This window comes from Mustela nivalis (genome assembly GCF_964662115.1).
Source record: "Mustela nivalis genome assembly, chromosome: 19".
Classification (NCBI taxonomy): Eukaryota; Metazoa; Chordata; class Mammalia; order Carnivora; family Mustelidae; genus Mustela; species Mustela nivalis.
In genome coordinates, this window is record NC_139038.1 from 37,235,481 (window position 1) to 37,261,012 (window position 25,532).

The 25,532-nt window shown below is 60.7% G+C and overlaps 1 protein-coding gene across 2 annotated transcripts; it reads right to left on the reverse strand.

The window, feature by feature from the left end:
- Nucleotides 1-1,684: 1,684 nt before the first annotated feature.
- KCTD5 (potassium channel tetramerization domain containing 5) lies at nt 1,685-25,403 on the reverse strand. Of its 2 annotated transcripts, XM_082713435.1 has the most exons (6): nt 25,070-25,360; nt 15,044-15,152; nt 13,346-13,437; nt 11,492-11,587; nt 8,879-9,004; nt 1,685-3,341 (listed from the first exon to the last, which is right to left on the reverse strand). In XM_082713435.1, exons 1-6 carry the CDS (start codon nt 25,319-25,321, stop codon nt 3,312-3,314), a joined length of 705 nt encoding a protein of 234 aa, XP_082569561.1. In that variant the 5' UTR covers nt 25,322-25,360; the 3' UTR covers nt 1,685-3,311. The 2 variants fall into 2 exon arrangements, 1 of the variants encoding a protein (XP_082569561.1); XR_014306187.1 differs by lacking the exons at nt 1,685-3,341; nt 8,879-9,004; nt 11,492-11,587; nt 13,346-13,437; nt 15,044-15,152 and adding an exon at nt 17,282-22,986 and having other exon boundaries at nt 24,608-25,403.
- Nucleotides 25,404-25,532: the final 129 nt, after the last annotated feature.

The window sequence follows — 25,532 nt, forward strand, 5'->3', positions numbered from 1 at the left end:
TATCCCCTGGCCTCCCCAAACTTGAGACTGGGGGCAGACATTCAAGAGTGGAAGAGAACAACAGTCTCGCATAGGCTAGGAGCCTGAAGGGCGAGTGTTGGGACAGGAGCTGAGAAACTGCCCAGCTGTCACCGTCCCTTCTCCCACCCTGGGCAGGGTGGCAGCTCATGCAGAACTTTCCATGTTGCTGCCAAGCCTCGGAGCGATCTGCCAGGGTGTGGAGGGGGGCATCAGAGAGTGGACGGAAGGATGGACATGGACTACAAGTCCGTCCACTGCAGAGAAAAGCCCATCTTGGGGCAACCAAAGGAGGAGGAGAGGGCTGACTTCTCTTCGGGCTGCAGTCAAACACAGACATCCACACCTGCGCGTGCACGATGATCAGCACATGGGAGCCCCAGGAAGGAAAACCGCCGGGCCAGCTCCCCAGGCCCCTTCTGGCCTCAAGGGCCAGGGATCAGACATTGCTCTGAGGTCCCAGAACTGGTCCTGGAGCATCTGTGCAAGGCTGGCGGGGGTAGGGGGAGCCTGATGCAGCTACGCCAAGGTAAGGAGCTCCGAAGGCAGGGCAGGCGGCATGCGCAGGAGGAAAAGGGGTATGTGTGCAAGTCAAAGCCAGAGACCAACTCCCTTCCAATCCAGGGGCCACTGCCCACACAAACTCTGAGGCACACGCACAGGGGACTCGGTGCCTGGCCGCCCTAAGGGCACAGGCTCACAGATAGCTGCAGCCTGAGGCCCACTGAGCCAGCCACTGCCTCCCACTCTGGGGAAGATGGTAGAAGGCCAGAAAGACCTGGGGGGGCAAACAACAAAGCTTAGGTGGGAGAAGCCAGGCCAGGGGACCAGAAGGTTCCAGACACAGGCTCAGTAGGGGTCCCAGCAGCTGCACACTCCATGTGCCCGCCCACCTCTTCTGTCCTGCCCGCTGGAGCTACAGGGCTGGCTGCCCAGAGAGCTGTGCCCCTGCCCTCCCCACACCTTCCCCCAGCAGGTGGGCCGGAGGACAAGGTTCAAGAGGCAGGGCTCTCTCCCTGCCTGGCGCACCCAGAGTAAGAGCCCTGCGTCGGGACCTGGGCTGGGCAGCTGGCTCCCCTCCAGTCCTCTCCTGGGACACGTTCAGATTTGCTGCTGGCATCAGAGCTGAGAGATGCTGAATCAGCCTGTGCAGAAAGTAAACTCTCTGAAGCAGGATTTGGAGTCCTTCCCTGCGTGTCCCCGGCTGCGTGCTGAGTGCCAAACCGCCGCAGGACAAACCACCAGGACCCTGGGAGCCCTGGCCAGGCCAGCAGCACACCTGCAAGCAGGATGGACGCTCAGATAAGGCTGGGGGTCTGTGCAACCTCAGGGAGGGCGGAGCTCTCCAGGGAACACCAGGACAGGAATTTCCCCTAAGCATAGGGGACACGGCTCAGAGCGTCCCAACAACAGCCAGCAAGGGGAGCCCGAGCAGCTGTGGGGCGGGGGGTGGGGGAAGGTGCCCCAAGACCCACGCAGGTGGCGCTTCTGGGTGGGGTGAGCAGGGCGGCATCACTTGAAGAAGATCTTTGGATCTTTGTCCCCTGGGGATGGGGCAGGAGGCTGGCAGGGGGTAGGCCGCCGAAGGTGGGGGACTGGCCCTTGAGAGCCTTTCAGTGCTTGTGCAGCAGCCCCTTCTCTGTGTGTTTTGAGACACTAACAGTTGTTGTCATTCATAAATACACAATTTTATTTGCTATTTTCAGGGGAAACTTAGGCATTAAACTGTAAGCTGATAAAATACGGATACCTAAAAAAGTATAAAAGTATAAATATCCCCTTAGAATAAATTTTAGTGAATTAAAGTCTTAATATCTTTAAATTAAAAAACCACAAGCCTATCTATTATGTCAAGGTCATGAATCAAACGACGCTACGTGGCCAGCAGCGCCCACAGATACACCCCAAGGCCAACGAGGGGCTGCCCCTGCCCCAGGCCCATGGATGGGTCGCCAGGGCCTCAGGGCGCCCTCTAGAAAGGCTGCGATGAATCTGAAGCCAAACATTTAACAACGTACGAGAGACCTTACAGAGAGGAGGAGGTAAGTCCTGGGCGCCAGAGAACCTGGTTCATCAGGTTGTTGGCAAAGAGGAGGGCACAGGCAAGAAGCCTCCGGAAGCACTGGAGACTGAGCACACCTGAGCCAGCCCCCCCCCCCCCCCGGCTCTGACAGTCCCCGACAGCTAGGGAAGGCCTGTCTTCAGAGCAAGCGGGCGGCGTTGTTTACAGGGGTTCTGGTCCCTCCGGCGTCGTGTCCCGCGGGCAGAGCCTGTACAGGGCGCATCTCAAACCCCCAAACCCCAGAGAGAACTGCATAGTTAGACGAAGAAAACGAGCGAGCCGGCAAGAGGGAGAGACTGGTGATGCACTGTAAACATTCGGGTTTCAGCGTGACCTGGAGTCTCGGCTCCGGAAGCCAGGCGGACAGGCCCCCCCACCCCGACCTCCATCCCAGGCGAGACAAAGGCACTGACAAGCAGCAGCTCCCCACAGGCCCGCAGCCGGGCCACACCGAACTGCTACCCCCTCTCAATGACGTAATACATCCGTCCGAACGCAGCCGCGTTTGTAGCTGTTTCTAAGGACTAAGCACTCTGGGTAGTCCATCCACACTGGGGAAGAAGGGATGCAAAGTTCTCTTGCCTGGAAAACACAAGTGGAGAAGCCTCAACTGTTCCAGGTGGGGTCAGGCCAGGGGAGCCGGGCTCTGAAGGAGGCCAGGCCTCGGGGGCGAGGCCCGGGAAGTAGTGAACACGCAGAGGCTGCCTCTCTCAGGAGCTACACGCCGCAGCTGCGAGAAATCGCCAACCATTCCTCCAGGGAGGTTGCGTGGACTCCAGAGCCTGGTGCGTGAGTGGACCAGGGCCTGGTGCGTGAGTGGGTGACCAGCGGGCACTGGAGCCTGGGGCCACGGCACTGCAGCCACGTCCTGCCAACAAGGCCCGGGCTCCGTCAGACTGTTTATGTTAGCACCAAGAGCGCTGTCCTTTAAATGACCTTCGGTGATCACAGGGGTTGGCTGGAAGCATCCTGCCTCAGGCCCGTGCAGCCTGGGGAACATGGCACGGGGACACCCACCTGGCCAGCAGGCCTGCTCCAAGTGGGGACGCCCGGCCTCAGCGGGTCCCGTCTCTCACCGCCCACCTCAGAGGCAAAAAGGATCCACACCCAGATCTCTATAGAGAAATTGTCAAACACAGGTTTCTTCTCACGGCCAAGCTTCCTCCACATGGCAGATCGTTGCAACTTGGGACAAGATAAAATGCTTCTTCAGTCGACAACACTGTGCTTCTCACATCCTTGAACCCCGTTCTTGCAAAATCTGAAAACGCCAAACACAGACAGTGAGGTCCTGGATGCTGGACGGTGCTGCAGCCAGCCGCCAGCTGGGAGCCACAGGGCCCTGAAGCAAAGCACTGCTCTGGGAGCAGGGCCCAAGACCCCAAGTCCACCTGCAGGGAGCTCAGGGGCCAAGAACAGGCTGAGAGACCCTCGGCTGGGGGCCCCTCCAGATCTCCATCCCAACCCACGGCAGACACAGACGCCCCAGCCTCCCACCTCTGCAGCCAGCCTGTCCCCCACCAGGCGCCTCTAGACCGCCTCGGGGAGGCCTGAGATGTGTTGGGGAGGGGCACCTGGGACTTGTCTCCTTATCGAGTGCCCAGAGGTCCCTGGCAGCACCCGCTGATGGTTGCTGCTGCTCTCCTGCAGGGGCCAGAGCCTGGCTGCCAGGCACCAAGTCCTGAGCCTCCAGCCTGGCCAGGTCTGGGCTGCATACACAGCTGCTACACCGCCAAGGGCCTGGGGATATGTATCAGCGGGCCCCACCCCAACTTGCTCTCTTTCCTGGCCCCATCACAAACCAAGTCCCCTGGGTGTCCCCTCAGCCCTGCCCCAGTCACACAATCCCTAAGCCTGGGCCCCCAGGACCACCCCATCACTGCCACACCCACCAGTTCAGCCCAAACGCTGCCACTGCCTGGCAGGCCTTGCTGCCTCAAGGCCGCCAGCCTCTCCTCACTGCACCCCGCAGAGTCCCCTGCCTCTTGGCCACCATGCCTGTCCCTGTTCCTCTCATTCCTTAGTGACAGAGAGGGCCCCCAGCCCCCCTCAGCCCTGAGCACGGGTGGAACCTGCAGAACCAGCACATCTCTCGCTGTTTCGACGAACACACACAGTACAGAACCATGAGACGTGCCCAAGTCCCAGCCTGGCCCAGCGCAGCCAAGACCAGTGCTGTATGGCGGCCTGTGCCATCAGCCGCGGACAGCTAGCCTCCTGGGGGCATCTTCTGCTTGGATTCCAGAGCTGAGCCACATACAGCTCTGGGGACACTGTTTCTGAGCCCCAGACCTGGGCACAACGTGGGGCTGGGCCCTGGGAGGGGCCAGCTTGCTCATGCCAGGTCCAGGCCCACATAGACCCTCTGGCCAAAAAGCAGCTCCTGGCCACCTGCTCCCAGGCTGGGCGGTAGGGGGGATGCCCAGAGCAGCAAGGCCACAGGAGCTGGGCACCGATCACTCACAGTCATGGAGGGCTCATTCGGAACCACTCAAGAAGGCCCAACCTATTGAGGGCCACTCAGCCTCTGCCCTGGTGCCTTACATACCGCTGTCGACCTCTGGGACTGCACCTGCCACATCTCAGAGGGCTCCGGAACACCTGGCTGGCATGGCTGCGTGCTCTCCTACCCTCTGCGCCCACCTCCTGGGACCCCACTCTTCTACCTGTAGGATGCACCTCCTGCTGTGATGGGGAAGCCATGCCCCAGACTGAACGTCCCTCCTTGGCCCGTACCACGACAGGATCTTACGTCTAGTAGGATTTGCCAGCTGGCTGGGAAAGCCCAGGAGGCCCCTGTCAGAGGGATGCGGTCTGGGGAGGGGACCTGGGACTGTCACACACAGGTCCCTGCTACTCCCACAGGGCTGGGCTCAGCCCCACCATCTTCACTGTTTGCTGGGCAAGCTGGGATCTGTGGGCGCCCACGAAGCAGAGTTGTCTCTCACTCAATGGGGGCCCAGCAGAGAACACAGAGTGTCTAAGTCTGCAGGAGAGAGGATGAAGCCCTTGCCCCCAGAACGTGGCCCGGAGCAAGGTGGCCACGCCAGAGGGGCTGCCCCACTGAGTCAGTCCCAAAACTATCTCCTGATGAGGACTGAAAACCAGTCCTAGACCTGTGACAGTCATAGCCCTTCTGCCCGGGACAGAATCTTACCTGGGCCACTGCCCACAGGGGCCCACAGCATCCCCCAGGCAGCAACCCCTTGGACAGGCCTGGGGAGGGGAACACTGTCCAGCCAGGTTCCTGTCACAGGCTGGGAGGCGTGCTCAGCAGCCAGCTGGCCAGGTCAGCGTGGCCACTCCGAACAGAGGTGGGCTGCAGATGCGGGCCATGCGTCTGCTTCCAGGGACTGACCGAGTGAGGACAATCAGACACTTCCGTGATCTGAGGTTCTGCACATAATCAATTGATAGCATTAGCTTAAGTCCACATTGCTCTTGACTTTCTCAACGTGGCTACCAGAGAGTCTGAAGAGGCAGGCAGACTCGGGCTGTGTAACTCCTGGACCGTGCTCGTCCAGGCCAGGGCTCGGCAAACTGTCTCAGGGAGCCGGGTGACGAGTGCGTGAGGGCTGGTGGATCAGGAGGCAAGACTGAATACGCTGTATGTGTACGTAGTCACCAAAAAGTGACCGAACACATAATGCCGCTCTCCGTCTGCAGTCCCAGTCCAGACCTCTCACAGCCGGCGGTCAACCTTCCGGGGAATGGCTGGTCACACGCTTCCCCCAAGCAGCTCCTAGGACGCAAGCTGAGGGCCCTGAATTGGCACAGCTTGGCCCACGACTAGGGGGTGGGGGGTCTGGAGGGAGCAGGGGGACCCTGTGATCAGCGCGTGGCTCGCCCAGCTGCAACCTGCCCTCTCTGGGCCTTGACTCCCTGTGTGCAAGCTGAGGGCACAGAGCAGGCAGCCCCAGCTCACGGGGAGCAGTCGGGCTCCGGACCCATGCAGCGGGGAGCAGCCGGGGCGTGAGGAGCGGCCGGGGCAGAGGGGCGTTTGCGAAGACCCCCCCACAGGGCAGACAGACAGAGGTCATCACAGACCCCCGTCTACCAGCATCCCTCTCCTGAGGCTCGGGGCAGAGGTGCAGCCCTGGCTCTGGGGCTCTGAGCCCATGGCATCCCAGGCCATGTCCCTGCCCATGGACACCAAAGGTGACGAGGGCATTGTAGGGCCCGACGCACAGGGTTCTCAGGCCCCCCAGCTGAGGTCCCAATGCCACCCGCACAGAGACCCTAGAGGAAACAGGCCAGCAGCCCCCACCCCAGACAGGCTGGCTCCACTGCACGTCTACAGTCAGCGTCTAGCGCGGAAGGTCTCTGTCCACTACAGGAATCAGAAAGCGCAGCGGAGGAAAGGCTGGGGTCAAGGAGACTAAAGTGAGTGGTCACTAAAGGGTGACAGAGCTCACCATGACATTTACACTTAATCTGAGTCATCCCCATCGTGACCCGCGTCTTCGTCGTCACTCTGGCCCGGCACGCAGCATGCGGCAAGGGAGAAGAAGAGAGGGCAGCGTGAGCGCGGGCTGGGACGGCGCAGCGGCTGGGGAAGGCCACGCACAGAGGCCAGGACCCACCCGCCACCCCCGTGCTGGGTAGTGAAGCAGAGATGGGCCAGTCTCATGTGGGGGTCCTGGGCCCCAAACCCACACACCCAGACGTGCCATGGAGGGAAACCCTGGCCGGAGATGCCCCCACTGCCTCCAGGCCTGGCGCTCCCAAGGCTCCAGACCTTCCTGCCCTCTTTTTAGTGAAGAGCTGAATCTTGCCCAAACTGCGGTGAGGCCTTTGCTACTGGCCCTGGAATGGCTGTGACCTCCAGGCCACACAGACAGTCTAAGAACATGATGGGGTGGGCTCCACTGGCCGGGGGCCAGAAGTGGCGCTCAGGCAAGTGGACGCTCAGTCACCGATCAGTTCTCTATCGATCTTGTCTGTGTCACCGAACAGTTAAATCCCTGCATGGGGAGGCAGGGACACCCCCAGTGGGCAATGTCGTGTGTGCCCCGACCTGTCCCAACTCGGCAGAGGAGCCCTGCGCTGACACAGGGCTTGTGGCTCCAGGCCTCAGCCCCACGCCCTCCCTCTCTGTCCCAGGGTCCCCTCAGTAAGTCCTGCAAACACCCCCAGCTCAGCTCGGATGGGCAGATGGGTTTGGGAGGCCCCTGATCTGGCGGAGCTGGTCCACCCTCGTGTGCACCACTGCCCTCACTAAGCTGCCCAACCGATCCCGCCCTGCGCCAGGAGGCTGGCTGGCCCCTGGCGCCCTCCGAAGGCGTGGCACTGTACAACCAGGCTGTGTCTGGTATCCCCAGGTCACTGGGCCTGCCTGGAGCTGCGTTCTGGAGGCGCCAACCACGTTCTGCCTCCTGGGGAGCTCCTGCCACTGTCCCCGTTTAGGAGCCACAGTGACAGCCATGTTTCAGACCCAGGTATTTTTGGAGAAAAAAGCAGGGCACGTTTTCAAAAGCAAAGGATTTGGGGTCACACCTGGAGCTCCCTCAAAGCAGAGACGCAACCGCATAGCTCCCGGACTGACAAGAGCGCAGGCGGCCGTCCCGCTCAAGCACAGCGACGAAGACTTCAAGTTCAGAAACCAGAGCTTCCGCAGATGAATATCCCACACCAGGATTCTGCAACTGCTCAGAAAGATGTGGCTCCTCACGACACTTGGGGCCCCCGGGGCGGGGGTCACTTTCCACCCCAGACTCAACAGGAAGCACGTCCCTGGGCTGAGCACCGCCACCCCCCACCGAGTCCTGTATGGGCGGCGGGGGAGTGGCCTGGACACGCTGGGTCCCAGACAGTTGCCCCATCGTGAAGACACGGGACCGCTTCATGCTGCCATGAGCCCCGTGAGGACGGCCACCACGGGAAGGTGAACACGCACGGGAACTGTGCTGTTTGCTCCTAAAGCCACACCTCCAAGGAAGGCCCTGAAAGGGTCACAAGGCAGTTCTTGGTCAACAGCACCAACCAGGGGCCACCTGGGGCGGAGGGAGGGAGCGGAGAGTCAGGAAGCATCAGGAGCCCCCAATTTAATGTCATTGTTTATAATCCTCTGGGCTGGCTCCCCTCAGAACTGGCTTCAGGGCTGACAGGCCACCACCAGCCTCCAAGGCCCAGGAGTCCTGCCGGGTAGAGCCAGCCCAGGGCAGAAGCATCAGGAGTCTGTGACCCTAGGGGCATGAAGCTAACCTGAAACCCGGCGTGGCTGCCCTGCGTGAATCCTGGGAGCCCCTGCCCTCCTTGGGAGATGGAGGTGCCTGCGCCCACCAGGGAGCCAGTTCACACAGGGACAGCCCGGACGGAGCCACTACTGAGGAGCCTGGAAATCAGAGCCTCTGCATGATCTGCTGCTCCCTGTCCAAATCAAACACGACCCCCAAGACGTGGTCGGATGTGGCTAAGACAGGGACCACTTGGGAGACCCTACTCTCCAGCCCAGATGTCCCAAGCCCCAGGAAATCCATCTACACTGGCATCGAAACACAAACTTTCAGAAGCAACTCTGCCTGTCCAAAGAGGTGTGGGCAGAGGGAATGGGCTGCAGATGCCACAAGGGCTCGCCTCAAGGGGAGCCCCTGCTCCAAGACCCCTCACTCTGCCACCTATGGCACTCCTACCACCGCGGCCCGCAGGACCCCCGTGTCGTCCCTGTGGGACTCTGTGGATGCATCGGGCAAGACCTCTCAAGAAGGAGAGCACAAGGCAGACAAGGTCCCCCTGCAGAAGGAGCTAGAGGGTCAGCGGCTGGGCCCAGAATGCCAGCGCCTACCGGCGGTCACCCACCTTGGCTTTCTCACTGGGCTCGCTGGTCGTGCCGTACGGGGAGCTGTGCAGCTCCTTGGAGACCACGCACAGGAACTCGGCCTGGTCTTCGCTCCCGTAGTTGTAGGAAGAGCCGATGCTGACCAGCTGAGAGGAGAGAAGGGCAGCACCATGGGGGCCAGTGCAGCACAAGCCCAGCCCTCCCGCTGGCAGGGACACAGCAGCCCGGGAGCCCATGCTGGGGACACCCAGCACAGCTTGTGGCCAAGAGGTTTCTAATTTCTAATGAAATCCCCACACAGCCGTACACAGCACAGACATGCACACATGCTACCCCATGAGGACACCACGCACGGGACAGGTCATCGCGGCTGGGTCATTCAGCTCTCCCAGACTTTCTGGTGGGGCCTGTGGGAGAGGAGGGCCTGGTGCTGGGAGGTGGGGGTGGGCAGGGGCGGCTGGCTCAGAGCAGGTGGTGAAGTTGAGGCCTTTGGCACAGGGACGATCCCTACGCATAGGCTGAAAACAAGCTCCCAGGGAAAGCCTGAGCTGACCTTCTCCCAGCAGGGCAAGTAACTGGAAAGGACACACACTCTGGGGTGGGAGGGGAGGGAGGTGCAGGCGCCAGGCTCAAGGAGCCTGAATCTCAGAGATGGACACGGGCAGGACCTCAGGGTGAGCTGGTGTTGGTGGCGTGCGACAGGGACACACACAGCCGACCGGTCTGCTCCAGCCCGCCCCAGAGCCAGCACAGACTCATGTACTTCTGGAAGCAAAATGAGGCCAGAGGGAGCCTCGCACCACAGAGAGGCTTTCCAGGGCAGGATTGCTGAGCTGACGAGTGACTTGAAGGGCCCTCGCTCTTTGGCTGCACACGCTGGAGAAGGCCAGGGGTGGGGGGACCACGAGGCGCAGCGCAGGAAGGATGAGGACAGCGTGGGGGCGGAGGGCAAGGCCGAGCAAGCAGAGTGTGCCGGCCACGCAGCCTGTCTGGCCAGAGACGGGAGAGCATGGCGGGCTGGCCGCTGGAAGGTGTGCCCCGGAAAGGTGTCTCCCTGCCTCTCTGGACAGATGTGCCCTGCCCCCTGCAGACCCCGGGGCGGCCGAAGCAACCTCGGAACTTTGTTCTCGCCTGCGCTCACCACGGGCTGACCCCGGACTTGAAGCCAACACCTGTCAGGGCTCCTACCCCACTGTCCTACAGCAGGCCTGGCTCCTGCTTCTGGGAAGCAGAGCACTCCTTGTCAAATGGGACTGGTTCTAGAGTCTCGCGGGCAGGAACTGGGAGAAGCCCATCCTCCAGTGACAACAATTTAGGGACAAGAGAGGAACCTGGCGTGTGAGGGGTCTGGGTCCTGTTCAGGGGACCTAAGGACAAAGCCCTTAGGCTGAGCACAGAGAGGAAGGGAGAGTCCCACGCAGGAGGCAGGAGATTCTCCTCCTCAGCCAGAGAGGTACAGAAGGGCTTTCCTCCCAGTGATGGTGGCCAGGTCAATGCCCTGACCGGTTTGCCTTCTCCGGGTCGCATGGCAAGGGAGGACGCCAGGGGCATGGGAGGGGACCTCTGTCTCTGCATGGTCTCTGGCACGAGTGTAACGAGGTCAGATGCTACCTGGATCCCCAGCACGCAGGCAACACCGTGAAAGGACACGGAGAGCAGTCCTGGTGGACGCAGGGCCCAGCTGCTTACCCTGCTACCCTGCCAGGCCCCCCCGATGGGAGGGAGAACACAAACCCTGCAGCTATCTTCGTGATATTTTAAGGGGACTTCAAGCATGCTCTACCACATGTCCCACTGTTTCAAAGGACCCAAAGAAAAGATGTGGCCTAATCAGAAGGGAGGCTGGGATGAGCCTGTCATTTCCCACCCTCTCTCCCACGGGACTGCTTGCCACAGCTGGAACCTGCACTGGACAGAAGCAGAAAGCTCAGAGGCCTGAGGGACCTGGCGAGCCAGGCAGCTGAGATTGGGGCTGGGGGGCCAGGCCGGGTCACAGGTCCAAGCCTTAGTTCCAACCTGCCTGAGGGACAGGAATAGTGGGCACTTTGTGGAAAAGGTGCCCGCGAATGAGTAAGCATCCTGGACGTGCTCCTAGGCCACACCTAGTGGGCCACAGCTGCACAGACGGGGAGCCCGGGCTCCACGAAGGGAAGGAGCACTCGCACACCCCTGCATCAGGCCGGCTGAGTGGAGGGCACAGCTGCACCAGAGCCGAGGGCAGGAGAGGGACTGGGGGCCACAGGGCAGCCCCGCTGGGAAGGGCATCTGTGCCAACCGCAGCATAAAGGAGCCCAAGCCGCCATCTGCTCAGCCAGTGTGGGAGGGGATCTGAGGGGACGGGAAGGTGGGGTCGGGCCAGGACGCACTCAGGCTGTCAATCCCACACGCACGGAGAGGCCAGATGGGAGCGAAGAGAAGAGTCCCCGCAAAGCACGTTCAAGGAAGACGGAGAACTGGGGAAGCGTGGACGGGGTCTTCCACGGGGGGCCCTGAGGAACAACTCCACCCGCCCCACCCGAACCTGCGACCAATCCAGTCAGGACAGGGCACAGGCCGCCGTCTGCGAGGTACCGGAGGACACTGACAGGCTGCCACAGGCCCCCGACACCTCACGACTGGGCCCCGGGCGTCACCTGCTCGAACTTCCAGCCGTCGGACATGGTGGACACCATCTGCGTGAGCTCCTCCTCCTGGCACTGCAGCACGCGATACACATGCTTCACCGGCACCTGCCAGAGCGAAAGCCACGCCTGAGACAGGCCGCACGTGCCCAGCCTGGGAGCCTGGTCCCCGGGCCCATACCAGGGACAGTCCCACGGGGGACCTGGGGCAGGCTCGCGCCCCTCAGGCTCAGGTCGTGGTGCGCAGAGCGAGCCCAAACGCATCCAGCAAAGCAGAACAGGCTGAACAGGTGATGTCCTCATCCGCCATCAAACATCCTTCTACTTCTAAATCACAAAGTTCCAGGAGTTACGATCCTGAAACCCCAACGCACCCTGAGCTAGACGTGAGCTCGCAAGGATGCGGCGACGAACGGGGACAGCTGGGAGGGCCGGCGTGGAGGCCTGCGGAGCCTCAGACCGGGCCCTCCCTCAGGTGAGGCAGCTTCCCCAAAGCTGGTGTGTCCCCCAGTGCGGTGGGCACCCACCCACCGCCCACCCCTGAGCTGTGTGCCGGGCACACTGCCTGGTGCGCACAGCACCCCAGGGACGTGCCCACTGGCAGCCTGCCCTCACGGCGCTGCTCCTGTGGTGGGAGGCGGCAGCTGTAACAGAGGGCATGCACGTGCTGGGACGTCAAGGCAGTGGCTCATGCCACAGTGGTCACAACGAGAGGGCGCTGGCTGTTGCACAGCCCCAGTGCACTCATTCATGACAAGAATGACCTGGTGCTCCCACCGAAGGCCCTGAGGAGGGGCTCTTCTACCCCCACCATGCAGAGGGGGACTCTGAGGCCAATAGGCCTCAGTGCTGCACGCGTGGGTCAGCCCGTTTATTAAGCAGGGTGACTGGACAGAGGGTAAAGTGGCAGCAAATGGCCACAGATGACCAGGGAGCCGGTGGTCGGTCTCCCGCCTCCTCCGTGGGCCCCTCCCTGCTGTCCTGGTGCCTGAGGGGCACCCAGAGGAGGGAGAGCTGGGGGCACCGTGGCCCGGGACCGGCCACTCTGAGTGGCCAGGCTGTCAGCGAGCCTCTCGCAAAGGCTGACAGCTCTAGTTCAGGGCCCACCAGACACCTGGCGGGACAGCCCACGATGGGACAGGGTGGCCAAAGGGCTTCAGGTGGGTGCAGACTCCAGATACCCAAGGCGGCCCTGAAGGCACGTCCAATGCGTGGCATTCCCCCGGAGGTGCTGCTCAGCGGGAGTCGGATTGGCGCTCTGCCAGTTGCTGTGGCGCTGGCGTGTTAGCAAAGATGGACGCCTCAGCCGCGTCGGCACCTCTCTCTGCAGAAGATGACAAACTGGCTCCAGCTCTGCCGACTGGCCAAGTGCACATGGGCTCCCCGAGGGGATCTGCCCCGGAAGGCGGGCACACAGAATGCTGACTGCACCCTCCTCTCCCAGGAAAAGCCAAGACTTCGTGGAACCTACACTGACCTGCAGGACCCCCACCTCTACCCAAGTTCACTGCCAGCCGCAGGCCCTTTGCACTTGCTGCACCCTGCTCCAGTATGCTCCCCGGTATGTCCACACCTGCTCCACACTGGAAGCCTCCCTGGAATTGCCCCCACAGCACTGTCTTATCCCCCTGGAGTGGGGCTCCCACAGGGCTGGCTGGGCAGGAACATGTGAACATACCCAGCTAGCAGAGCCACGGGAGACGGCTAGTGAGCTGGCTGTCAGGCATTAGGATGATTCCCGAGGAAACCCAGTGCGACAGGGCCAGCACTGGGGCCTCCTGCAGAGGTTGTCCCTGGTCAGCGAAAAGGGAGGGCGGGAGCTCTGCCTCCGTGGCAGGCCTTAGAAGCCATAGCCACGGGTCTTACCTGTGATGTTTTGCTGTCTCGTTCTCTAATTTTGTCCTTTACAAGTTTTATTAGTGAGGTGATATTGTAAAACTCTGCTTCCTCCAGTACTCCTAGAATAGAAAAAAGTAATTTCCAGATCCAAGAATAAACCTGCCCCGTCCCTCTGTGGACCCAGCCTGAGCCCAGCCCAGCCCCCAGCAGCTCCTCAGCTCTTCCCCACGGCCACCGTGCAGACATTGTCGGCTCTCAGTGGGGCACCCCGGGATAAAAGGCAGAGGGCCCATTTCCTGAACACAGCCCTGGCACGTGCCACTCCAGGTGGCCTACCGGGCACACTGTCGCACACGCATCTACTCTGAGCTCTGCCCTGGGCACCCCCGGATGGAACTCAGAGACTTTCCCTCTCGCCCGCGGGTCATCTACTGCCTTCGCAGGAGGCCCGGATGTGGCAGATGGCTTCACGCAGGTCTGTCACTTGGTGCCTCAGTTTCCCCGTCCAACCGGAAGACAGGCTGGTTGAGAGGGCTGCTCCCGGCTCCAGGACTCATGCCTCTCTTCCCAAGGCTGCTGCTTGTGCTGCACCCTTTGAGGGACTCTCCGGGCCCAGGACCCCTCCTGCACATTCTGGAAGGGCCATGCTGGCCGCCCTATCCAGGCCTTGCTCTGTGTGGTGTCCCCACAGTAGCAGTGCCGGCAGCCTGGGGCTGTGGACTCTGCTCAGGCGCGTTCTACCCAGGTCCCCAGGCAGCAGGGTCAGAGGAGGCTGGCGGTGGGCAGCCGCACCTCCATTGTCCTTCTCAGGGTGGCGTGTGGCTGTGTAAGTCAGGGAACACGGGTCTGGCACCAGTCTGCCGCTGTCCTCGACAGCTGTGGGTGAGAGCTGGGGCGCTCCACACGCTGTGCTCCCAGGGGCAGGCAGGCAGCCACGGCGGCCGCATGGGCCCTTCTGAGCACACGCTGTTTGAAACTGGCCAGGAGGCCAGGGATGAGGCCGGGGGTGGGGGCCTGTCTGCAGCAAGAGCCTGCCTCTGAGCAAGCCGCCCCAGGAACCGGCTGTGAAGTCCCAGCTTGAACCATATGGCTGTGCCAACAAGACAAAAGAAGGTGCCACACAACGTGAGTGCACGTCAGGGCCAAAAGGTGCAGGCTCCGGGCTGGAGGCCAGGAAGGATACTGACCCGGAGGCAGCAAGAGTGCAAGGAGTGAGCCCAGTGCAGTCCCGCAGTGGCTACAGGACAGCAGAAGCCAGAGCCCACACGGAGTGGAAGAGCCTGGACCGCTCAGGGCCGCGGATGCGTGAGGCTCCCCACTCGCCGTGCCCAGTGCCGGAGTGCGGTGGTACAGACGGCGCTCAGAGGTGAGGCTGCAGATGGCCCTGGGAGGAGCGTGCCCAGGGCTTACCCAGCAGCCGCATCCCATGCTGTGCGAGCCAAAGTTGCTGTGAGAGGGAGCGCTAGCCCCAGCGGCATCGCTCGCCAGGCTCCTGATGCGGCCCAGAGCCCATGGGCAGTCTTCACCTCCCGGAGACCAGTGACCACTGCCCCGTGGATCACGGGAGAGAGGCAGCCGAGAGCCAGGGAGGGGACGTGGGCACAGGGAATCTCTGCAGGGGAAGGTGTGTCGGTCCTGCTCCTCGCACCCCTGTCGCTCGGGCTCCGAGGGGTCTGTGTCAAGTGACCAGTCAGCTTGTCCACTGGGCGCCTGGCCCCAACTCACCTTCCTCTGCAAGGTCTTTGTTGACGACCAGTTTCCCGTGTCTCAGGTAGTTCAGCACGGGCCCAAAGTAGGTGGGGTCTCTGTCGATTAAATAGGCCCCCGTTTCATCCTACAAGGAAGAGAGAATCCTGAGTCCTAGAGGGCAAGGCAAGGGTCCCCCAAGTGACACCAGGCCAGGCCGCACAGAGATGACTGTAGAGGCACGCAGGTCCTGTGTCCCTTACCCCACAGGCAGACGACCATGGCACTTCGGGGGGCAGCTGTGCACACCTCTGGCAGTTGGCAGCCTCGCACCCTCGTCTGTCGCCACCTCATGTCTCGGCCAAGTTCACCTCCCTTTATGTACTGGGCAGCATGGTGACAGTGGCTCAAGGCACGGTTTGGCCTCCGTGCGGCTCAACGCTGCCCAGCACGAAGGATCTAACACACACTCTCCCCCTGGGCACCTGTGGCAGGGACTTCTCATTGGGGGAGGGGATCAGAGAGGCACACAGAACCGTGCGGAGAGGCCTGTCTTCCACGGCAAGGTGGCCCCAAAGACTCCCAGAGATTGCTGACCAAATGAGCAAGGACACTGCACACCTGCCATGGGTCTGCTGGGCAGGGCCTGGCCCAGGCTGCCTTCCTGTGGGGCAGTCCTGCAAGGACAGACCACACAGCAGCTGCATGTCCGCCAGTGCCCTCGGTGGGTCCTGCACCTCCTGTGAGCCCACCTCCCCTCCCCGTGGCCCCAGGGAGGCCTCCGAGACAATAGGGTGACTCCATGAGTCAATGGAGCGGTCGGTGTGGTGGGCTCTGGGGGACCCTCAGCAGGAGCATGACCTGCTAAGACAGTGTGACATGCAGAAGACAGTGTGTCAGCACCTCTGCAGGGCGAGCATAGTGGTGGGAACACCTGGAGCTCTTGGGTGTCTGTGCCTACAGACACCGGCCACAGACCCAGGGCAGCGGGAAGTGTCCTAACCGTAAAGCAATAGGCCACATGAGGGACCTACTTCTCAACCACATGTGCCAGAGCCTAGAGGTGCCAGAGGCTTCCTGACACTCCCCCCACTCCCGCTGCAGACCTGCTCTTCTTATATCAAGTCAGTTAGGGCTCTGGATGTGGGCGTGCTGTGACCTGGACCCTTGATGCTCAGTGGGCAGGACCCGGGCACTCAGCCCAACTTCCTGGCAAGAGAGGCCATGGCCTGCTCCCCTGTGGGCTTCTGTTCCCCAAGGCGCTGTCCCAACCACACACAGACTTCCTGAGTTCATCCTCGTGTTCGACCCCCTCCACCCTGCCATGGACCCCTGCCTCCCATCTCTCTGGACCCCTACCATTCTCTGAGCAAGACCAAGGAACTTCTGGAGGAAGGATGCTCTACCAGTCTCCCTACTGGCAAAAAGTGGCCGTGAAGTCGGGGGCTTGTCCCCAACCCCGGCTCAGGCGTGAAAAGAGCCCAGTGCAAGACATCTGTGTCACCAAGCTCAGGATGACCCAATGGCTCACCACTACCTTGACAGCTGGCAGAAGGACAAGATCAGACAGGGACAGGGCTCGTGTCTGCCCTCAGGGCACCCAGGGAACCTCCTCGTCACACTGGGCCCAGGTCCCAGCGGACCCAGACTAGGGGCCCAAGAGGACCATCACAGTAGGCCTGAGCTCCGGCAGGTCGAGGCAGCATGCGCTCAGCCCTGCGACTGTCTTCATGTTGGCACCACTGTGCCGGCCCTGGAGGGAAGGCGGCTCCACTAACCAGTAGACCACCAACGCTGCCAGCCGCGGAGGGACACGCGGAGCCCGCATCCCGAGGCTGCCCAGGGGGCCCACAGTCGTGGACCCAGAACGGCGGGTTCGCTGAATGGCCTTGTGTGGCAGGCTGTGCCCTGAGTCATCTGACACCGGGGACGTGCCACCCCCTACCGGTGACAAGCCGGCCTGCCCAGCCCTGCCACTGAGGAGCAGCACTTACAGAAACTCAACAGTGGTTTCTTCCATGGAGGCCCGCCGAGGCTCTCGGACCGGTTCCTTCCTGGGACTTTGTTTGGCTCTGATGGAGTCCGAGGTTAGGCGGGGCCAGGCGGCAGCATCAGGATGCCCTACTCTCTGTATTCAGACCTGTGCTTGTCACGGGGGTGGGGGTAGGGGGGCTGGTGGGGGGTGGGTTCAGCCTCCACAGCAAATGCGGGGGCCCCAACGCCAAGACCCCAAAACCCCAAGACCCCACTGGGCTTTATCTCAGGCTGCTGCTCAGAGGCTCACAGACTCTCGCCAGAGATGCGCAGAGAGTCTGGAAAAAGCTGACACGGCCCCTCACCGGCTGAGCTGGGCGTGCAGCCCTGGGTCCTCCCGCCCACAGCAGAAATAAGGAGAAACACACAACCCAGAAAGAAGAAACAAACAAAAAAACCCCAATTCAGAATATAAATCTCGGGCTCACTTCTGCAAAAGCCCAGAGAACAGCATTTCGGTGCCACCTACACTGGCGACGGGTGTGCGAGTGGGGGGCAGCAAGGGCCGTACACAGTCAGCTCCACCGTGTCCGCACGCGCCGCGGGGACCCCGGTCTGCTCACACTGGCAATAGGACAGCAGGGAACGGGAGCAGGACACAAACTCTGGCTGGTGGGAAGACTTGCGAGTCCCTCGTTTCCTCTTGCCATCCTGTCCTTGGTTTATGCAAGTGTGTGCTACATGTGTTGAGTGGCCAGCTTTGTGTGTTTTTTGTAAAAGAGCCTGAATTAAGCCTCCTTTCTTGACAAATCATTTCCCTCTGTTGACCTTCCCCACTTCTCACTGAATTAGCGTCTGACCTACTTGTGAAGTGCCAGCTTTAAAAATACACATGCACCTTAAAAACTTGAAACAGGGGAAGGTGGCCCTGGCTTAGAGATACGTAATGAGGGCCAACTCCCCACAGACTGTCAGTCGGCAAGCTGCTGGGAGCAGGGCAGCCCGAGGATGTCCGGGTCGCCTGGATCCCTCTCCTAGGGGGACCTACTCCAAGGCCAAGCTGCTGGCCTGCACGGCAAGTCTGAAGCCTAGACTCCTAAGCTTGGGCTGCTGGGCCACTGGCACCAGGCAGGGAGGTGGCCAGGCTGGAGATCACGCCCTGGCCATGGGCCCCGCGTGCAGAGTCATTTCTCCGAGAGGAGCCAGTGAGCAAAGGTAGGGCCAAGCCCACATCACATGCTCTCGTAGGAGACACCTAACTGTGGCCCCAACAAGGATGGAGGCAGAGAGGACATTCCTCACTTGAAACTCCTATCCCCTCCCCACCCTGGCCTGTTCTTTCCTTTCCGGGCCTACTCAGCATCCTCAGCCCACACCGCTGGTTAGGAAACAACGTTCTGCAAGGGGCAGAAACACACCCGCGCCCCCCGGGAGGCAGCCCCCAAGACCCAGGGTCTCCCCACTCACTCTGCACCCAGAAGTAAAACTTCTGTCCATGAGGGGCAGGGGGCAGGATCGCACACACTGCCCAGCAAAGCACCATGGGTAAGGCGGGGGCTGCTTGTCCCTCAGGGCCAGCCGGTCCTGGAAATGGTGATTAGGAGTGAGGATCAGGGATGCCGAACTCTCCCCAAGATTCTAAATGGACAAGAGCTCTGGGAGCGCGCGCTCTGTGGAGCCTCTGCACTTGGCCCCATTCCACCACCTCCAGGGCCTCCACAAACACGCCGGGAAGCAGGACTCTGCCACCACCTTGTTGCGGGAGGAAAAGCACAGCCACTGGAGCCTGGAAATGAGGAGGGCTGAGTGTCCTGAGCTAAATGGGAGAAAAATTCTGTCACATCTCCCTGTGAAAATCTAAATGTAAATGCACAGAATTCTCTGTGCACCGACATCTGCGATCAACCTAATTAGAAATACTCAGCTTTTACCCTAAAATGATTCGTTTCAAGGGACTGTTCCAAATTTGCACAAGAAACCTTCAACTTCCACCCTCTCCTCTGTTTCATTTTCTACAGTCCGTCAAACCCTCCATCCAGGAGAGGCCTGGGATGTCACCAATTATAAAGGAGAGGCAGAGACCCGGAGACCAGAGAGAGCTGTGGCCTGGGATCCACCAGGGCAGGCCCCTGCGCTGCCGGGAGTGTCAGCGGGCTCTGACTGCACGTTCCCTGCGCGAGCCCCCAAGACGCCCGTGTGTGCTGAGATCAGGCGCACTCCCACTCCCTTGCCCACCAGGGGCTGAGGCGGAGGTGCGCACGTCCGGGTTCCGGGTCATTCCCAACCTCAGTGCCGGCCCTGGCAACAAACCTCCTCAGACCTCCAACAGCACCCAGCTCCCAGGGCCCTGCCCCCCAGAGTGTCCCAATTTAGGATGGCATACACGACTCAGATGAGGCTCGCCCAGACGCAAACAGGGGGGCCTGTATGAAAGGACCCCCGCAAGGCCCAGGCTCCTCCTGCAGCAAGCATGTCTCAGACTCAGCTATGGCAGGTCCCCTGGGACCCCAGGAACCCGTGGGGGTGGTTCAGAGTGACCCATTCAGTATGGCAGGACTGGGGGCCCTGACAGCAGATGCCAGGTCACCTGTGCATACACAGGGGCTGGGTCACCCTGGGGCCAAGGGACAGTCCTGGGCAAGGTGCTCAGTGGACTGGCCAGCCCGAGAGCCAGCCATCAGAGTCACAGCTGCTGTGAACGTTCATGTCACAAAGCCAGGGACAGAGTGTCTGCCAGGCCTTTGCAGGTGCTCCCCTCCCTAGAAGGTCTAGCCTCAGAACATCTGCACCTAAGTCCTCTACACATGTCACATTACTGACTCTGGGGTGAGTGTGTGTTTAACATAAATCTGTTGGCACGAGAAAGCCAGCTAGTGACAGAAACAGCGGGGGGGGGGGGGGCACCACAATCACCTAGAGCAGAAGCACCACACAGTGACTGACCCAGGGTCCCCGGCTGCAACGCCCCCTGGCCACCTCAGGGGGAGGCCTCCTCAAGCCCAGAGCCCCCAGGTCCCCAGGCGCCACGCTGCCCCCACCTCACGCCTAGCGCACTGCTCCTGGGAGGCCCTCGAGCCAGCCCCGCCAGCTGTCCCCGCAGCCACCGCCCTGCTGGCTCCAAGGCGGCCTCTGCTCTCTTCTCACACCCAGTCCCATGGGCAGATCTGGTGCGGAGTTCACCCTTCCTTCTTGCTGGGGCTGAAGGGCAGGCCTGTGGCTCCTCTGCTACCTCGCCGCACCTCCCCCCTCCTTGCCCATTGCACAGTGCTGGGGCTCGGCCAGTGCCCCTGCGGCCTGCCTCTCCCTGACGTGTTTCCAGAAACCCACCTCAGTCTCTCTGCTGGAGCTGACCCAGCTCACCACCTCCACAACTGGGGCCACCCAAGCCTGACTGGCAAAACCAGGCCAAGATCCCAGAAGCCCAACAGCCGAGGAAACTAGAACCCACTGGAATGCGGATGATGGGAAGAGACACTCGTGCACACCCACACGCGGACGCCTCCAGCCCATTCTGAACACGCGGGCAGATGGACTGGAACCCTGGAGTATGCTCACCAGGCTCAAAGACCTCGTTTCTTGCAAGAAAACTTGCTGGCTGCCCAGGAAGCTGTGTCCCTCCCTGACGCCCAGGCTCCAGAGCTGGGAAGCCGCCCTCAGGCCTGTCCTCAGCTCGGCCAGGAGCTCTGGGTGGAAGAGACCAACACGGAGGGCCGGAGGACAGGAGGACGGGGCTCGCACACAGCGTTCGAGGCTGGCAGCGCAGACCACACTGTGCGGAAATTCAGAGGCCGCATGCACGACACAAGCCGCAGCGAGGACAAATTCCAAAGCAGAGAGGAAAGCGCCCTCTCTAAGAACAAAACAGGGAGCAGTGTGAGGCACCTGCTGCTACAAGGACCCCGTGCGGGGCCCTAAGCGGGCTGGTGTGGCCCGCACTGTCTTCCTCAACCCTCACAGCTCCTCCGTACCAGCGCTGCACAGCGAGTTAAGTTCTGGTAAAGGTCCAAGTCAGGCCCAAGCCCCCAGTCTCGCTCTGCCACCAGAGAAGACGCCCCGTCTCCCAGTATCCACAGCACACCGGTGCCAGCCCGGACGTTTCTGGAGCTCTGCAGCCCGGGGGGAGCCCCCCAGCCACGCACAAACCTCCCTCGGTGCAGAGCCGGCTCCTTTGCGGGACTTTAGGGACTGCTGACCTGCAGCGGCCCTGGAAGGGAGCTGTGAGCACCCAGCCTTGGGTGAGAGCAGCCACGGACACCCTGTCAATGAGCCGGAATGAAACTCGATTAGCAGCATCAGCCAGGTGGGCCACGGGGTCCTGTGGTTGAGGATGTGGCTCTGAGCACAGCTCCAAACCAAGCCTAGTCGCCATGTAGGGCAGAAAGAGGAAGTGCAGTGATGACCCTTTCCGCCTGGGCTGCCCTCAGGCAGCTGATGGCAGGGACAGCTGCAGGCCCGTGTCTGATAACCTAGAGCAAGCTCTTCTCCCTTAATGCAAGTCCTTTCCCAGGATGGTCTGGACTAGACTGGACTCACAGGCTGCTTTGGGTCTGGGGCTGTCCACTCAGGTGCCCCGTGGAGACGTACCGTGGGCTCTGCCAGCGAGCACCTGCTGCACAGCAGGGAGGCGGGGGCCCCTCCCTCGGCCTGGGTCCTCGGCCAACCACGGCATGTGGCCAGGGCTAAGGACATGCTCAGAGCCACATCCTTGACCACAGTGGGAAATGAAATGCACCAGAGTCTCCGGTCACCCACTCCAGGCCTCAGACAGGACAACACTGCTCTCACGGGTGCCTGGGATGCCCTTCGGAATTTGAGAAGTTAGCCTTTCGTCTCTGACTTAGTTCCCTGGAGCATAATCTGCTCTTTCCACTCTAAGGAATCCCCACTTCTCTTGCCAAGCAACTTAAAAGTTTGTACTTCCACCCACATCCCTCATCGCTTGGCTGTGCCTGTAAACTCCCTTCCACTCTCTCTCCAATCCCAGCACTCTTGCCAACACCAAGCGCACCCAGAGTGAGCCCAGGCAAAGAGCTGCAAGTGACAGGTCACCAGGGGCCCTGTGATGGCCCCACCCCTCAAAGACCCATCTGCGCCACAGCATCTGCAAGGACAAAAGCTCAGGTTTTCTCTAGGCCTGGCTCAGGCCGCACGGAACCCACCTCAAATCCTACTTAATCCGAGTGGTTTCCAACCACCAAGCAGCAGTATTTCCTGTTTCAACTCCTAGAGCATCTCCACACCGAAACAGGGGCTGATTCAGCTTGGAACAAATGCTACCCTGTTTCAGCTGTGCCCGATGGGCCAGGTACCATGGAATCCAAAGAGACTTAACCCAAATGAATCACACATCAAGCATTCACCAAGCACTTCCAGGAAGGAGTGTCCCACCCCGCCCGCCCCTTACGAGAACCTGGGAGAAAGATGACCCAGACAGCAGGGGGGCAGAGGCTGAAATGAACACCCCAGACGCAGCCCCACTGAGGAAGTGAGAATTCATACTTGACTGGTCTACAGAGAGCTGCACAGCAGCCATGGGGCTAGAGTCAGCACTGAGACAGGAGGGTAAGCGTTTGGAGCCCAGAGCTGGTCTCAGGCTTAGTTCCAAGAGAGGGAACACGGCCTTAGGGGTAGGGGGACCACCCTGCTCCCCACCTCCTCCCTAACAACCTGTTCATGGCCTTCAGAAAGCATTCCATCACTCCACCTCTCCCACAGGCTCCTGCAGTATTTAAGAGCAGGCTCCAGGCACTTTCCCAATGAATTTCAACCCATCAGGCTCCCAAAAGGTTCCTGGTCTCCCCTTCCATGGAAAACACCCCCCCCCCGCCCCAATTTCCCCACTCAACCCCTATCCAAGCACCAGCTTGCTGGAGCCCAGGAGCTCAATAAACACTCGCCAGGTGCCCAGCAGGAACCTTCCACCAGGTCTGTGCTGACGTCCAGCCCTAGGGACATCTGTCAGGTATGCTTTCATCCATTTTAACTATGAAGTGAGGGCTTCGAGGTTTCTACAAGTGAATCAACATCCTGTTTCTCTTCCATCATGTCATAATCACTGGTTGTCCCACTCCTCCAAACACCCCTTCCCCTCCGCCCTCAGCCTCCACTTCCTCTCTTCACTCCTAATTATCTAGGAGTGAATCCCTGGGACATTCTTTCATCAGAGAGGCAGAGGGGGGGGAAACGGCACTGAGGAGACCCAGTATCTTACACGTTGCAGTTCATCTGAAGTAAAGAACTCACTCTCTGGCCCTGACAGATGTGAATCAGCATTACTCTTTCTGGCAAACTCCCATTACGCTCGACAAAAACTCACGCTTATTCACTAACAACTATCCTATGAGACAGAAACGTATCTATCTGCTGCATTTCCTTCGTGTTCTAAATTTCACTCTTAAAACCTGCAGATCAAATGCGGGGAAGCGCCCGACAGTGACAAGAAGCAACCGCACCAGATGCGTTCCAGTGGATTAATTACCTCCCCCAAGAGGCTGTTATTACAGTAAGCATTTTTTTTTTAAGTCGTTTTGAGACAGTAAAACGAAGGCACGAACGGACTTAACTGCGAGGGCTATCATTCGTTGGCTCTGAATCAATTGTTTTAGTGAACAGAGAGACTGTGCCTCAAAAAAGAAAAAAAAATGCAACGGACAAGAGAAATTTTTAGGGACGCCTGGGTGGCTCAGTTGGTTAAGCAGCTGCCTTGGGCTCAGGTCATGATCCCAGCATCCTGGGATCGAGTCCCACATCAGGCTCCTTGCTCCACAGGGAGCCTGCTTCTCCCTCTGACTCTGCCTTGCACTCTGTCTGCCTGTGCTTGCTCTCTCTCTCTGATAAATAAATAAATAAAATCTTTAAAAAAAAAAAAAAAAAAGAGAAATTTTTAAAAATCGGATTCAATCTACAAAACAGGAACTCTCGAGTAGAATTCCCAGTGAATGACCACTGTGGCCCCGGGTTTTAATACCAGGCAACCAACCAACCAACAGTAAAACGTACACCATCACCATGAAAGGAAAATCACAGCAAACAAAAGCCTATTTCTGTCCTGGAGAGGTCTGCCATTTTCTGGGAGGTCAGTTCTCCACCAGCGGAGAGAGCTGGGTCAACCGGGTGGAAGCAGCTGGGGGCAGCGGCGCGGGCAGGGGGACAAGTGGAGCGCTGGCATCTCAAACCCTGATTTCTGCCAAGGACAAGTGGTCTTGTGGTGGCTCAGGAGCTCGCCTTTCCTTATCATAAGGTCACGCCACCAGGAGGATGGGTTCCGTCAGCCTTCCCAAACTTGAAGAGGGAGCTGCATCTCTCTGGGAAGACTTGTGCCTGGCAAGCGTTGAGCCGGCGAGGCACAAAGCCAAGTGTAATTATGTACGCTCCACTGAGAAGACCCAGGAAAGTTAGAAGGTTGTGAACCGCCTGGGATAAATATAGGTGACAACTACTCTTTCGACTGAGCCTTTCCCAAGTCTCAGCCGGTACAGATCCTGAGCCGCTCTTCTCAGCCACAAAGGGTCTCACAAAGGGAATAATCCAGTTTCCATTACCATCAGCACCACCAGAGGAGCCCTTAATGCAAGACAAGCTCCCCTTTCGGGAGGCCGGTGGGGACGCAGCCCGGAAAAACATCCCTACCTGGTCCCTCCTTGCCACCCCTCGGCCCGCGCAACCTTCGCTTTGAGAAATTACTCCACGGACGGCTCCTTCTGCGAGTGCTGAGTGGGCGCGTGTTGTGGCTGTAAACGACGGAGCGCCAACTCTCTAAATGCAAGTCACTGGGAAAGGCAGGTCACCCGTGTCAACACCCCCCCCCCCCCGCCAACGTGAAGGCAAACGTCTGGAATGCGAGAAGATGAGGAGGCCAGGAATCTCCGATTCCAGGGCCACGAAGTACACGGGGACACAGACGAGGCGCTCCCACCGGGGAAAAGAAAGTGGATCCCCATTAAGGTCCGGGGCGTGGGAAAGCTCCGCCGGGGGGCGGAGGGGGCGAGAGCGAGCCGAGGCGGGCCGGCCGCGCGTCCTCCAGGGCGGTGGGCGCCCGGGCAACCAGCCGCGGCCTCCCCGGCCCGGGACGGGGAGTCGGGCGGCCCTCACCTTGTCCGAGTCCAGGTCGGGGTCGGCCTGGCACAGACGGTACAGGAAGGATTTCGGGTCCCGGCACAGCGTCTGCCGGGTGGTGAGGAAGTAGGTGCCGCCGACGTTGAGCCGGACCCACTTGGACACCCCGCCGGGGCGCTGGGCCAGGGCGCCGAGCCCCGCGCTGCAGCGGCGGCACAGGCCGGCCCCCAGCCCCGCCCCGAGGCCGCCCGGGGCCAGCGGCAGCACCTCGCAGTGATTCTCCGCCATGATCCCAGCAAGCCCCGCCACAGATCCTCCCCACCGGAAGCGTCCGGCCTTTAATACCGTCCTCCTCGCTCTGTCCCGCCCACGGGTCCGCCCTCATAAAGCGCCCGCCCTGGTGTCACGCGGCAGGCGGAAGTTCCGGTCCGGAAAAGCGGCCGGCCGAGCCCCCTTCCGGCCGGAGCCGGGCGTCGGGCTCGAAGGGCTCGCCAGCCTC